This window comes from Entamoeba dispar, genomic scaffold (genome assembly GCF_000209125.1).
Source record: "Entamoeba dispar SAW760 scf_1105229462393 genomic scaffold, whole genome shotgun sequence".
NCBI lineage: Eukaryota > Evosea > Mastigamoebida > Endamoebidae > Entamoeba > Entamoeba dispar.
The window spans coordinates 24,938-37,849 of NW_001855170.1; the positions used below are offsets into that span (position 1 = coordinate 24,938).

General features: G+C 23.0%; 5 protein-coding genes across 5 annotated transcripts in view, besides 32 other annotated features; 2 read left to right on the plus strand and 3 right to left on the minus strand.

Annotated features, from left to right (window-relative positions):
* Nucleotides 1-14: 14 nt before the first annotated feature.
* Nucleotides 15-68: a microsatellite.
* A 5-nt stretch (nucleotides 69-73) lies between these two features.
* Nucleotides 74-116: a microsatellite.
* Nucleotides 115-265: a microsatellite.
* A 2-nt stretch (nucleotides 266-267) lies between these two features.
* Nucleotides 268-393: a microsatellite.
* A 6-nt stretch (nucleotides 394-399) lies between these two features.
* Nucleotides 400-439: a sequence feature (AT_rich).
* Nucleotides 440-446: 7 nt separating this feature from the next.
* Nucleotides 447-613: a microsatellite.
* Nucleotides 614-724: 111 nt separating this feature from the next.
* Nucleotides 725-790: a sequence feature (AT_rich).
* A 105-nt stretch (nucleotides 791-895) lies between these two features.
* Nucleotides 896-927: a sequence feature (AT_rich).
* A 24-nt stretch (nucleotides 928-951) lies between these two features.
* Nucleotides 952-1,004: a sequence feature (AT_rich).
* A 186-nt stretch (nucleotides 1,005-1,190) lies between these two features.
* Nucleotides 1,191-1,259: a sequence feature (AT_rich).
* A 326-nt stretch (nucleotides 1,260-1,585) lies between these two features.
* Nucleotides 1,586-4,822, plus strand: EDI_310460 (uncharacterized protein; the record flags this gene model as incomplete). The annotated part of the gene is made up of 1 exon (XM_001739767.1): nucleotides 1,586-4,822. One exon carries the CDS (start codon nucleotides 1,586-1,588, stop codon nucleotides 4,820-4,822), a length of 3,237 nt encoding a protein of 1,078 aa, XP_001739819.1.
* Nucleotides 3,420-3,463: a sequence feature (AT_rich).
* Nucleotides 3,643-3,685: a sequence feature (AT_rich).
* Nucleotides 3,978-4,024: a sequence feature (AT_rich).
* Nucleotides 4,401-4,439: a sequence feature (AT_rich).
* Nucleotides 4,747-4,767: a sequence feature (AT_rich).
* Nucleotides 4,815-4,873: a sequence feature (AT_rich).
* Nucleotides 4,874-4,910: 37 nt separating this feature from the next.
* On the minus strand, nucleotides 4,911-6,248 carry EDI_310470 (serine/threonine protein kinase, putative; the record flags this gene model as incomplete). The annotated part of the gene is made up of 2 exons (XM_001739768.1): nucleotides 4,911-5,033; nucleotides 5,109-6,248. The coding sequence occupies 2 exons, from the start codon at nucleotides 6,246-6,248 to the stop codon at nucleotides 4,911-4,913; spliced, it is 1,263 nt and encodes a 420-aa protein (XP_001739820.1).
* Nucleotides 5,035-5,095: a sequence feature (AT_rich).
* Nucleotides 5,968-6,021: a microsatellite.
* A 22-nt stretch (nucleotides 6,249-6,270) lies between the features above and the next one.
* Nucleotides 6,271-6,351: a microsatellite.
* Nucleotides 6,279-6,326: a microsatellite.
* Nucleotide 6,352: 1 nt separating the features above from the next.
* Nucleotides 6,353-6,421: a microsatellite.
* Nucleotides 6,422-6,564: a repeat region.
* A 13-nt stretch (nucleotides 6,565-6,577) lies between these two features.
* Nucleotides 6,578-6,625: a sequence feature (AT_rich).
* A 23-nt stretch (nucleotides 6,626-6,648) lies between these two features.
* On the minus strand, nucleotides 6,649-7,934 carry EDI_310480 (uncharacterized protein; the record flags this gene model as incomplete). The annotated part of the gene is made up of 2 exons (XM_001739769.1): nucleotides 6,649-7,230; nucleotides 7,317-7,934. The coding sequence occupies 2 exons, from the start codon at nucleotides 7,932-7,934 to the stop codon at nucleotides 6,649-6,651; spliced, it is 1,200 nt and encodes a 399-aa protein (XP_001739821.1).
* Nucleotides 7,188-7,311: a sequence feature (AT_rich).
* A 96-nt stretch (nucleotides 7,935-8,030) lies between the features above and the next one.
* Nucleotides 8,031-8,068: a microsatellite.
* A 157-nt stretch (nucleotides 8,069-8,225) lies between these two features.
* On the plus strand, nucleotides 8,226-9,041 carry EDI_310490 (N-terminal acetyltransferase complex ard1 subunit, putative; the record flags this gene model as incomplete). Its single annotated transcript, XM_001739770.1, has 4 exons — nucleotides 8,226-8,249; nucleotides 8,383-8,537; nucleotides 8,583-8,792; nucleotides 8,861-9,041. The coding sequence occupies 4 exons, from the start codon at nucleotides 8,226-8,228 to the stop codon at nucleotides 9,039-9,041; spliced, it is 570 nt and encodes a 189-aa protein (XP_001739822.1).
* Nucleotides 8,320-8,365: a sequence feature (AT_rich).
* Nucleotides 8,434-8,475: a sequence feature (AT_rich).
* A 721-nt stretch (nucleotides 9,042-9,762) lies between the features above and the next one.
* Nucleotides 9,763-9,857: a sequence feature (AT_rich).
* A 243-nt stretch (nucleotides 9,858-10,100) lies between these two features.
* Nucleotides 10,101-10,136: a sequence feature (AT_rich).
* A 100-nt stretch (nucleotides 10,137-10,236) lies between these two features.
* Nucleotides 10,237-10,330: a sequence feature (AT_rich).
* A 29-nt stretch (nucleotides 10,331-10,359) lies between these two features.
* Nucleotides 10,360-10,446: a sequence feature (AT_rich).
* A 94-nt stretch (nucleotides 10,447-10,540) lies between these two features.
* Nucleotides 10,541-10,701: a microsatellite.
* Nucleotides 10,696-12,912, minus strand: part of EDI_310500 (ATP-dependent permease MDL1, putative) — a gene marked incomplete at both ends in the record, with an annotated part of 3,959 nt that continues 1,742 nt past the window's right edge. The window contains one exon of the mRNA XM_001739771.1: nucleotides 10,696-12,860. Within this exon, the coding sequence (XP_001739823.1) occupies nucleotides 10,696-12,860 (2,165 nt within the window). The remainder of the gene's footprint in view (nucleotides 12,861-12,912) is intronic.

Here is a 12,912-nt window from a genome sequence, read left to right on the forward strand (position 1 = left end):
TGATAAAAAAGAATAAAATAAACACAAAAATAAGAAATAAAATAAATACAAAAATACAAAAACAAATATATTCAAATAAAAAAAAAGAAATAATATAAAAAAGAAGAGAAGAAAAATATAATATATCATCAATTATAAATATTATATGATTAATATATAATATGTAATATATGATAATAATAAATTCATATAATATAGATATAAGATATAAAAATTAAATAATAATAATAAATGATAAAGAAATAATAAGAGAAATGATATAATAATAAATAAAATATATAAATAAAATAATAAACAAAATAAAATCAATATAATATAAATAAAATAATAATAAATATAAAGAGAAAATAGATATAAAATATAAAAATATAATCAAAATAAAAATAAGATAAAGAAATGTATTAATATATAAGAAAATATATATAAATAAAAATATATTCATATATAAAATAAAATATAAATAATAATAATATCAAACTAATAAAATAAGATAAATATAAAATATATAGATAAAATGATGATATATATAATATAATAATAAAAATAAATATACAAATAAAACATATAAATATATAAAAATAAAATACATAAATAACATAATAATAAAAATGAATACATACATTAAATCAAATATCAATTCTGAAACATTTATAATTCAGAACAATTTATCATAAAATGATATAAAATATAACCAAATATAAATGATTATTGAATGAGTATTTACATTTTTAATTTTTATTTTTAAGAAAAAATAATAAAAACTATTATTTTATTGATTCAAAATATTTTACCCATGATATAATTTGTAGAACATAATTGTCTATAAAAAAACAAAAACAACGTCATTAGAATCATTCATAAAAAAGTCAATATTGTTATTTTTATATCCTAATTGAAATAAATATTACTTAATTTATAAATTAATTTCATGAACACTAGAAACAATATCAGATTAATAATTAATTTATTTTTATTTTATATTCATATCTAATTCATTTTTTAAAGAATATCAGAGTTATCAAAATTAATTTCATAATTTCTTATTACACTTTTCTATATACTATTTAATTTTCTAAATGAATGAAAATTAAAACATACTTGGAAATTCTCAAAAATCTTATTTTATTTATCAAAACATTTATCAAAAAAAAAAACAAACCAACATTATCTGTAATAGTATTTTGTAAATGATTTATTTTCATATTTTAAAATTATATTAACATATATTCTTATTAAATTCTTTTTGATTTATTTAAAATGTTGAGTTATTAATGAAGCAATTTCTATTAATTATCAAGATAAATGAAAATAACTGATTGTTGATTGCATTAATTTTGGGAAATTGATTATTAGCTAAAATTAAAATTAAAATCATCTTCAGTGTGTGTTACTTAGTACAACTAGTAATTATTTCGTTTACAATAAAACAGAGTAAGTACAAAAGTGACGTAGATTTGTTTTAATGATCAACTAAAAGATGGATATTTGTAATACAGTTGAAAGTGTTGATTTATCAATTTTAACGTTTTATATAACAAAAAAGAAATTTTGAAGAGAAAACTTAAAAAGGAGATTCATTCAAACAATGAATGAAGAAAGTATGATATCTCACATTCTATATCGACATGAACAATTTATAAGAACACACTTGAAAGAATACTTAAAAGAATCTGATGAAGAGAAACAAAGAAAATATCAAATAGCTGCAGCAAGTCAAGGGTGTTTACCATTAATTATGGAGTTTGTTGAAACAAATTCAAGTCTTGTAAACTCAGAGTTATTGGGGGTTGCTATCTATAACCAACAAATCAATGTTGTAGAATTTTTATTAAATAAGATGAATGAACTAAAACAAGTACCACTTGGTCTATCATTCACCAGTTTATTCAATATTAAACATTACCCTTTTAGTACAATTCTTCAAGAAGAAAAGATTCCATCACTTTGGATACATCAAGAAAATAACAAGAATAGTATATCAATTGAAGAAAAACATTCTAGTAATTCTATTAATTCAAATACATCTAAAATAATTAACGATAAGAATAAAATAAATCAAGAAGATATAACAAATTTTGAAAACAAACAAAAAGAGTTATTAACAAACTCAAAAGGTATTGAACAAAATAATCTTTTGTTTATTGGAGGAACAATCATTAATACATCTTCTACATCTCAAGAAATTTATACATCAATTCCTATTCCAGTTCAGACAAAATATATTGATATAACTTCTTCTTATCGTTCAAAATTTACAATCAATATTTATATTGGATCTTTAGAAATAAAATGGGTAAATAATGTCTTATTTACTCCAACAGAACTACATTCTCTTCCTATACAATCAAATATTCCTCAAAGATTCATATTTACTAGAAATCATATTCAAATTCAAAGAATAATAATTCCTTATCCACCTGATACAATAACAATCACATTATCTATTAATTTAGAACCATATTCTTTTATTATTCTTTCAGATAATTCGATTCCTCCATGTATAGAATCAAATTATCTTCCTTTCATTGATTTTGATTATCCACCATTACTTGCACCATTTCTACCACCACCATTACCAACACATCTTTCAATTTTAGTTTATTCTCTGGCATTAACACCAAATGAAGAGTTAGTAAAATGTGTTATAAATTCAATGAATTCAGAATGTTTATTCCAACAAACAACATATGCAAAACATCATGCATTGAGAATGGCTGCTTTTTTTCATGAACCAATCACATTTTTTGCATTATTACCTTATGCAGAAGAGTTAGAATGTTCAATATTCAGATCTCTTGTTTGCACACCATTTAGTAAGTCACATCGTAAAATATTATTAACATTACCAATCAAAGAATTTCCAAGAGAAATTATTGGTGGTATTGATGATATTGTTGGATTTAATAATGCATTAGAAATGTATCCATTTGCAAATCATATTATTGATTATATTAAAATAATCAAAACAGCTTTAACAACAAAATCTTTTTATGTTTTGGAAATATTACGTTCAAAAGATATAGTTGGAATAGATGAAAACTTCTCTAAAGAAATTTTAGATTCTTTACTTCTTTCTGATTCTCCTGCAGAAGAATATATTATAAAAATGATTCCTACTCCATTAACTTATTATTCTGCATATATTACAAAATACACTAATCCTAAAATGTTAAAATTTATTTTAGAAAATGGAGGAAGAGTTGAACAATTAAATGGATGGAATATTGAAAGTGATAAAGTTGCAATTAATTTTAATACTTCTATTATTAATAGAAAAATAAATGGTAATTATCCATTACATGATGCAGTTAAACAAAAAAATACTATTTTTATAAATTGGTTATTACAACATGGTTGTAATGCTACATTATTAGATGAACAAGGAAAAAGAGCTATTGATTATACTTCAGAAGGGACTGTATATTACAAATTATTAATAAATAAATGTAAACAAATAAAATTAGATAAACCTCAAACAATATTTATTGAAGGAAAGAAAGAACAAATGACAATTACAAATAAAAATGTTATTATTGTTTCAAAAACTGGAAAAAATACTACTAATATAAATGTTGTTGGTATAAAACAATTTGAATTAAAACATTCATTTAATGATGTATATTCAATACCATATAATGAATGTATTATATTAAGAAATAATAATCATATATATATTATTAATATAGATACAAAAGAAGAAAAAGAAATTGAATATAATAATAGTTTATTATGGAATCATCCAATTGCAATTCAAAATGATTCAATTTATGTTGTTTTACCATCATTAAAGAATAAAAAATATCAAACATTATGGTATTCTTCTTTAAAAACACCATCTAAAATTAAACCATTATGTTTTAATGAATATTCTATTGATTATATTTTAAGTCAAAAAAATTGTATTTTTTGTATTAACATTTTAGAACAAGGTATTAAAGAGAAACCATGTTGGATAACACAACACTTTAAGAATCAACTTAATATAATTGTTATTTATTTAAATAAAATTCATAATATTTTAATTCAAGTATGTGATGAAGCACAAGAATGGAATCAAACTACAATCCAACAAATATCTCTTAATAATTTTATTATTTTCTGTTTTGTTAATGAACCATCAATAAAACAACCACATTTTGCAATTGATTTAATTTCAAAACGTCTCTTTGCTCTTCCTTTAGAATTTCAATCATTACCATCATCAACAATAATTCATAATAATAAAGCATTTTCATTATTTCCATCTCAACTTTTAATTCAAAATATAGAACCAATTTTATTTCATCCTATACAAAGATTTATTTCAAAATTGATTACATTTCATCCAGATATTACTTTAACAAATGGAATAGATAAATTAAAATGTCATTCTTTTATTCTTCAAATAAGAATTCCTTCTCTTTTTAATCATATTAAAAATAATATTATTTATATTAATTCAACTACTGATGAACTTTTAACATTAAAATTATTTTTATATACTGGAGATCCTTGTTATCCAATTCAAGATCTTATTGTTGTTGATAGACTTTCACTCTTTTATTCTATAATTTCTAAAATAAACTTTCAATTTCATTCTTCTATTCAAATAGTTCTTGGATTTAATAGTTTTATTCATGACTTCTCTCAAATATCATATAATGATCTTGAAGTATATATTACACCAAACACTAATATTCATATCAATTCTATATGGTTTTCATTTGTCTTTCCACAAATTAATCCAAAGAATTATATTACAGATCCATTTATAATTAAAATAATAAACCATATATATGACTTAAATGATCCAATATGGTTAGAATATCTTTGTGTTTATTAAATATTAATTAAACTCCATTTATTCATTTTTAATTAATAAAAAAATATAATAGAAAACCTTAAATATTAATGAAATGAACTATTGATATTTATTCATCATCTATTCCACTATCTATTCCACTTTCATCATCATCTTGAGGAGGTAAATCAGCAACTTTTTGAATTAATTCAGCCATTTCTGATTTACTAATTTTTATCTCTAAGAATGGATGCTAAAAAAAAGATTAAAATTATGTTCAAAAGATAATTTTAAATAAAATTTATAAAATAAAAAGAAAAGAACAAACTTTTATCATTTCAAATGATGTTTTTCTAAGTTGTGGATTGAGTACTAAACAATCATTAACAAAAGTATTAAATTGAGTACTCCATTTTTCTTTATCTTTTAAAGGAGGAATTCCTTTAGTAGTAATAAGAAATAATGCTCTCATTGGAGGATAATCCATATATGGTGGATTTCCATCAGCCATTTCCATACACATAATTCCTAATGACCATATATCAACTTTTTCATCATATCTTTGACTTCTAATTAATTCTGGTGCCATCCAATATGGTGTTCCAACAATACTTGTTCTATTTGATTTTTGTTTAGTTAATTGTGCAGCATAACCAAAATCAGATAATTTAATACTTCCATCTTTTTTCAATAATAAATTATCTGATTTAATATCTCTATGAACACAATGAAATGAATGAAGATATGTTAATGCTTTTAATGTTTCATTACAAATAAAACTAATAAATTCTTCTGTTAATGGTACTTCTTTATGTCTATCTATAATATCAGTTAAACATCCTCCATTCATATATTCCATTACTAACCATAACATTTCATTAATTAAATAACATTCAATATAAGTTACTACATTTTCATGTCGATATTGATTTAATATAGTAACTTCTGTAACAATTGCTCGTTTACTTTTCTTTGTAATTCTCATTCTTTTTAATGCAACTTCATATCCATCATTTTTTCTTGTTGCTCTAAAAACATCACCAACTCCTCCTTCTCCAATCTTTTCTAAATTTTCATATATTTCATCTGGATCATTTTTATTAATAAAACTTTTTAAATCAACTTCTTTTTCATCAGGTAATGGTTGAATTTGAAGTTGAAATTGTCCATCATCTTCTTTCATACAATTTATTTCTTTTTCATTTTCTTCTTTTTCATTTTCTATTCCTTCCATTTCTGTTAAATTTTTATTATGAAAATCTAATACATCATGAACAATTTCTGGATGTGCTTTAATTTCTTTTTCTGTAATTCCTGATGATTTTAATTGTGCTTCCCATTCTGGTGGAATTCCTGTTAATTCTCCTAATGTATATTCTCCATGATGAATATGTTGAAATCCTTCTGGTTCACTAATAACAAGATTTTCTTCTTTTTCTTTTTTCTTTTTCATAAATGATTTAAACATTAATATCTTGAAATTTTAAAACTATTCATTTTTTAGTTTATTTGTTTTTTTTTTTATTTTGTTTTTTCTTATTTTGTTATTGAAATAAATATTTCTTTTATTTCTTTTATTTCTATATTTATTTATTATTTCTTATTATTTTTTTATTTTATCTTTCTTTATCATTTTTTTTTCACATTAGAAGAGGAACCTTCTAATGCGAGTATGTTAGAAGTGAACTCTATTGTAGAAATAGAGCATATTGAAGAAACTGAAACAATCACTTCTCAATATGAAGAAAATCCAATTATGGATATATCTATTATTTGATATTTTTTTTTTTCTTTATCATTTTTTTTTAATAATATTAAAAAGAAAAATATATTAGTTATTTAAAAGAATATCAATTCTATACTTTTTATCATAACACAAATGGTTGATATAATTCTTGCATCATGAATACTTGATTGTCTGATCCTTTTGCTTCAATCCAACTTGCTTTTTGCAAACATTCATTTTCTGGTTTTTTATCAATTAATATTCCAAGTCTCTTACTAAATGCAATATCTAAATTAGTTGCTTCAATATACATTTCTTTTACATCCATACAATTATCTCCATTAATAAATTGATTATATGAAATTACTCCTTCAATAAGTCTATCAATTTCTTCTGAAATTTCAATAATTCTCTTTTTAGTATATGAAGATAATACAAATCCATTTTTTACAACTTCTGCTTCTAATTCTGATCCTCTCTTTTTAATAGATGTAATTTGATTAAAATAATCTTTGATAGAATCTCCAGTTGATGTAGTAACTGATGCTGGAATATCTAATTCTCCAGTACTTTTGTTTAAATATTTCATTATATCAATAAATGTAGGTGGTGCAAGTACATTCATTGCATGAATAATTTGTGGCATATTAACTATCCATAACCAAATTCTATGAGAAGTAGAAAAAATATCTTTTAATATTTGTATATTTTGTTCTTTAATAACCTATTTTTTTTTATTAATATTCTTTTCAATTAATTTAAATTATATGTTCTAATAACATATAAATATTAATAATAATAATAACAAACTTGTGTAAATGTTTGCATTTGAATTTCAAAAAATTGTCTCATATTATTAATCATATCTCTGTTCTTCATAAAAAATTCATCTTGTTCTTCAAATGTTGGTAATTGATGTACTGAAGTATACATTCTATTAAAATGTGTTGTCCATGTACATCCATCTTGATACATTTGTCTAACATTTTCTGGTAATTCTTGATTTTCTACAACTGGTAATTGCATAGGTATTGCTGCATAATATAATTGAACAACAAATGGAATTTCAAAAAATTGTCTAACTTCAGGAATTTGAATTAAATAACTACTTTTAGTAATTGAATAAATATAATTTGTTAATCCTTTTTTTCTTTCTTCTAAATTTTCTTTAGTATGAACAAGTAATTTTGGTGGTAAATTAATAATACATGGATCATTTGTCACATATTTAATAAGATTGTGAAATGCCTCAAATTCACTAAATCGTTTTGGTGTTGTTTTCCAGATTTTCTTTTGTTTCCATGTAAATAAAATTGTATAAAAATTAACATTCTTATCAACATTACTAACTGTATCTTTTAATGTTATTGTAAAGTCTGTAGTTATTAAATTTTGTTCTGGTGTATTTGTATCAATAATCGTATGCATTCAATATTATTTAATTTTCTTTTTAATTACTTAGTTCTTCTCTTTTCTTTCTCAGTTCCTCTAGAAATTTCTTTTTCTTCTCATTTTCTAGTTCAATTTCTTTCTCTCTTTTTCCTATTTTTCTTTCTTTTTTTTTATAAAACATAAATTTCTTATTTCTTGAATAACAAATTTAAATGTAAACGTGGACCCATTTATAATTTTCGTGGCTATAAAAAGACAAATTTAAAAAAATTGAAAAGACAAAAAAATCTGAAAAAGAAGAAATCTTTTCTTGAATATTAATTTATCATGTTTACCATCAGAAAAGCTACTGTTTGTTTTTTTTATTTTTCATGAAACAATTCTATCAATTTCTTCTTTCTCTTAAATTACTTTTTTTTGGATTATTTAAATTAAATATGTTATATAAATTAGAAAAATAAATAAATGGAAAGTAATCATCTAGCCTGCAGATTTACCTGCAATCCAAAACGTTAATTTGACAAATTTACCAGAGAATTATAATTTACAATTATATTATTATCATTTGATATTATATCCAACATCTTTTGTTGCTGTAACACCAGACAATAAGATTGTTGGATATTGTTTAACTAAAATGTTTGTATCTATTTTTTATATTATCTACTAGTTATTTATATATAGTGAAGATGATGATCCTCATCCAGTTGTTACAGGACAAGTTACTTCTATTAGTGTTTTAAGAACATACAGAAGATTAGGTATTGCAACCAAATTAATTCGAGCTGCAGAAAATAGTATGATTGAAATCTTTGGTGCTAGAGCAATGATGCTTCAAGTAAGAGTTTCAAATAAACCAGCTTTACATTTATATGAAAAAACAATTGGATTTACGTTTGTTTCATTATTTTTGATAATCATTTGATTTGTTTAAAGTAAAGTTGTGTCTTATTTCTTTCTAGTGTAACTAAAGTTTCTAAACATTATTATCTTGATGGCGAAGATGCATTAATTTTGACACACAATTTTACATCAGACACTTTAATTAATAAAGATTGTTCTTCTGTAGTTGTAGATGAATGGAAAAAAGTTATGCAAGAACAGGAAACTAAACAAAAAGAACAACCAACAACTACTAATTGATTGATTTATATGAAAATAACTATCACTCATTTTCGTTAACAAAACAACAAACAACTAAAGACAATATTATAACACAACAACCTCATACCAAGAATTCCTTATAATGATCAAATTATCTCTTCATTACTATATATACCACTAAAAATTTACTCATATTTGTTTATAAAATATACCAATGGTGTATCACTTAGAAAATGACATTTAACTTAGGCCATGTATCTCCTAATGAAACATAACACTTAAATAAAGTATATGTAAATAACTTGGTTACGACGACTCTTAAACCATTAATACTTATTTAGTAAGTAAAACAAACAATTTTCGGAATAGTACAAATACAAAATTATTACTGTATAAAAGAATCAACTCTTTTATCATTTTTAAAAACTCTTAATGTACTATCCTCATTTATTTTAACTTTTAATGTTTTTCTCATTCAGCTTTTAATCCATGTTACAGTTTTTGAATTTAGTGATTATTTTCATAGTTGTTACAGTTAAAACAGTTACATAATTCCTTTAATTTATGATTTAATAAAAGACGAATCTACTAATGGCATAGCACAAAAAGATTATGGCCAATGACACTCTCAAACACTATTGATTTTTAAGACAAAAATAAACACAATAAATTTTAAAGAGTTTAAAGGAAGTTGGTGTATTGTTGTTTTCTTGAATAACTTATTTAATAAATAGAATGTAAATTGCTAATTTAATAGTAGAATAATAAAATAAACTTTATTTCTTTAAATAGTAAAACAAGAGATAAAATTTATTTATTAATTGGTATATTATACTATTATTATTTATTAATTAACATAAGCTACACACATCAACATTTTGTTATTAATCAAGTTAATCACACAGGCAGAAAACAAATGTAATTTATAAAAAAGAATAATTTATCTTTTTCATCAAATTTCAATGAGTAACTTACAAATGAATCGAAACAAAACTGTTCTAACAAAGAAAATAAATAGTTACTTGCAAGGTACTTTGATAAACAAAAGTTGCATTATAAATTAGATTAAGACAATAACAAAGAAATGTTTTAACTCAGTATTAATAAAATATAAAATGGATTAATAAAATTAAAGAACAATGACTTTATGAAAAGAAAAACAGATAAATAACTGATAAAAGAAATAAAATGAAAAGATTACTTATATAAGTTTGGATAAAACATAATTATTAGGATAAAAAATTAATGAAATTATACTAATGAATTTTAAAGAAGAAAAAACATTAAAATATATAAAAATTATTGTATCTGATAATAATAATTTAATTCAGTGTTTGGTTATTAAATACACATACAGTATTATTAAATTATTTAGAATTATTATTTTTGTTGTTATCAATTATTTTATTTAAAGTTCTTATTATACCAAATTTAAAATTATTTTCTCTATTAGTATTTGATATTGTTTTATTAATAAAGACTCTATTAAATGATATATTTCATAAGTTATCTATGTTCTAATATTTGTTCTATTTTTAAATTATTTAATATTTTTACTAATTTTTTAATAAAATAATAATCATCTAATAATAGAATGATAAAAAGAAATAATAATTCATCAAAACAATTAATTTAGTGGTCTAAATTGATTAACAGAATAAAATACTAATTAATAATTTAATCAATTAATGAACTAATTCACAGTTCCAAATTGTTGCATAGCAAGTGTATAATAAAATCCTTTTAAATCTATTAATTCTTGATGTGTTCCTCTTTCTGCAATTCTTCCTCTCATAATAACACATATTTGATCTGCATTTTGAATAGTTGATAATCTATGTGCAATAACAATTGTTGTTCTTCCTTTTGCTGCTTTGTCAAGTGCATCTTGTACTATTTTTTCACTTTCTGAATCAAGTGCTGATGTAGCTTCATCAAGTAATAATACTTTTGGATTTCTAATTAATGCACGTGCAATAGCAATTCTTTGTTTTTGTCCTCCTGAAATTTGTGCACCTCTATCACCTACCATTGTATTATATCCTTCTGGCATTGCTGAAATAAAATCATGTGCATTTGCCATTTTAGCAACAGCATAAATTTGTTCATTAGTAACTTCAACACCTTTAGGAATACCTCTTCTAATATTATCCATAACACTCTCAGCAAATAATACTGGTTCTTGTCCTACCATTCCAATTTGACTTCTTAAGAAATGAATATTTAAATCTTTTATGTTATGTCCATCTAATAATACATCTCCATGTGTTGGATCATAAAATCTTTCAATTAATTGAACTGATGTTGATTTACCACATCCTGATGCTCCAACTAATGCAACAGTCTTTCCTTGTTCTACTTTGAATGAAATACCTTTTAAGACAGAATTATCTGGTCTTGTTGGATATCTGAAACAAATATCTTTAAATTCAATTTCTCCTTTAATCTCATTAAATGTTTCACCTTCTTCACTATAACAATCAATACTTGGTTTTCTATCAATAACATCATATGTATTCTTTGCTGCTCTAACAGCTTTTCCAATATCTGGGACAATATTTCCTAAATTACCAACTGCTTGTGCTGCAAAAATAACTGCCATAATAGCTTTTTGCATTTCTTCAAACTTATCACTGAATTGTACCATAAAATCAGGTACTGGAAGATCATATTCACTCTTCTTTTTAATTAAATATGTTCCAATATAAAATCCATATGGATTCATAACTTGAGTCAATAATGTAGTCAAACAATTGAAAATTGATAACAATGGTGCCCATTTATAAATTCCTCTTCTTGGTTCTCTTAATGCTTCCTTAAATACTTCAAGGAAATGTTCTTCTCGAGTTAATGATTGAACTGTTCTTACTGATTCAACTGCTTCAACAAGAGTAACTCCTGATCTTTCATATGCTGCTTGTGCTGGACAAGCTTCTAATGAATTTAATTTTCCATTAATAAATACAACAACAATTAATACTGGAGATACAGCCATAACACATAATGAAACTCTCCAATCATAATAGAATGCAATACCTAAAGCAAATCCAATTGTAGAAATAATATGAATAACATTTCCAACACGTTCTCCTGAAATTCCTTGTAATGTTGTTGGATCAGATGCAAGTCTTGTTGTTAATGATCCTACCATGTTTTCTTTTCTATCAAACCATGAGATATTTTGATGCATTATTGAATGATACATATCTTTTCTAACACGACCAATCATCTTAAATCCTGCTGATAAGAATAATCCAATATACATAAAGTATGATATGAATGAAGCAACACCTATAACAACAACAATTATACAAATATTTTTAATAGTATCCTTTTGGTCATCAGTAAGAGTATCTGAATTAATTGATAATAAACACATAATTAAGTCAACAATTTTTAATGTAAAGAATGGGAAAATAGCACCACCTCCAATTCCTCCAATAAATCCAAGTATTGATAAGAACCATTCATGTCTGAAATTATCAAGAATAACTCTTAATAATACAAATCTATTTGAATGTTTCAATTTCTTCATTTCATTATTATATTCATCTTCTAATTTTTGTACAACATCTGGATCTTCATTTGTATCTGCATTCTTATGTTGATTAATTTCTTCTGCTTCTTTATTTTCTTGTTCTCTAATTTTCTTTAAATCATTTTCAACTGTTTCTTGATCAACTTCTTCTTCCATACTTTGTCTTTTAACTAATCCATAATATGTTCCTTTTAATTCCATTAATTCTTGATGTGTTCCTTGTTCTATAATTTCTCCTTGATGGAATACACAAATTCTACTAGCATTTCTAACAGTTGTTAATCTATGTGCTACAACAATTGTTGTTCTTCCTTCACTAGCTTTTCAGTGCTGTGTACATTTTTCACTTGAGTGTCAGTGCTGATGTAGCTC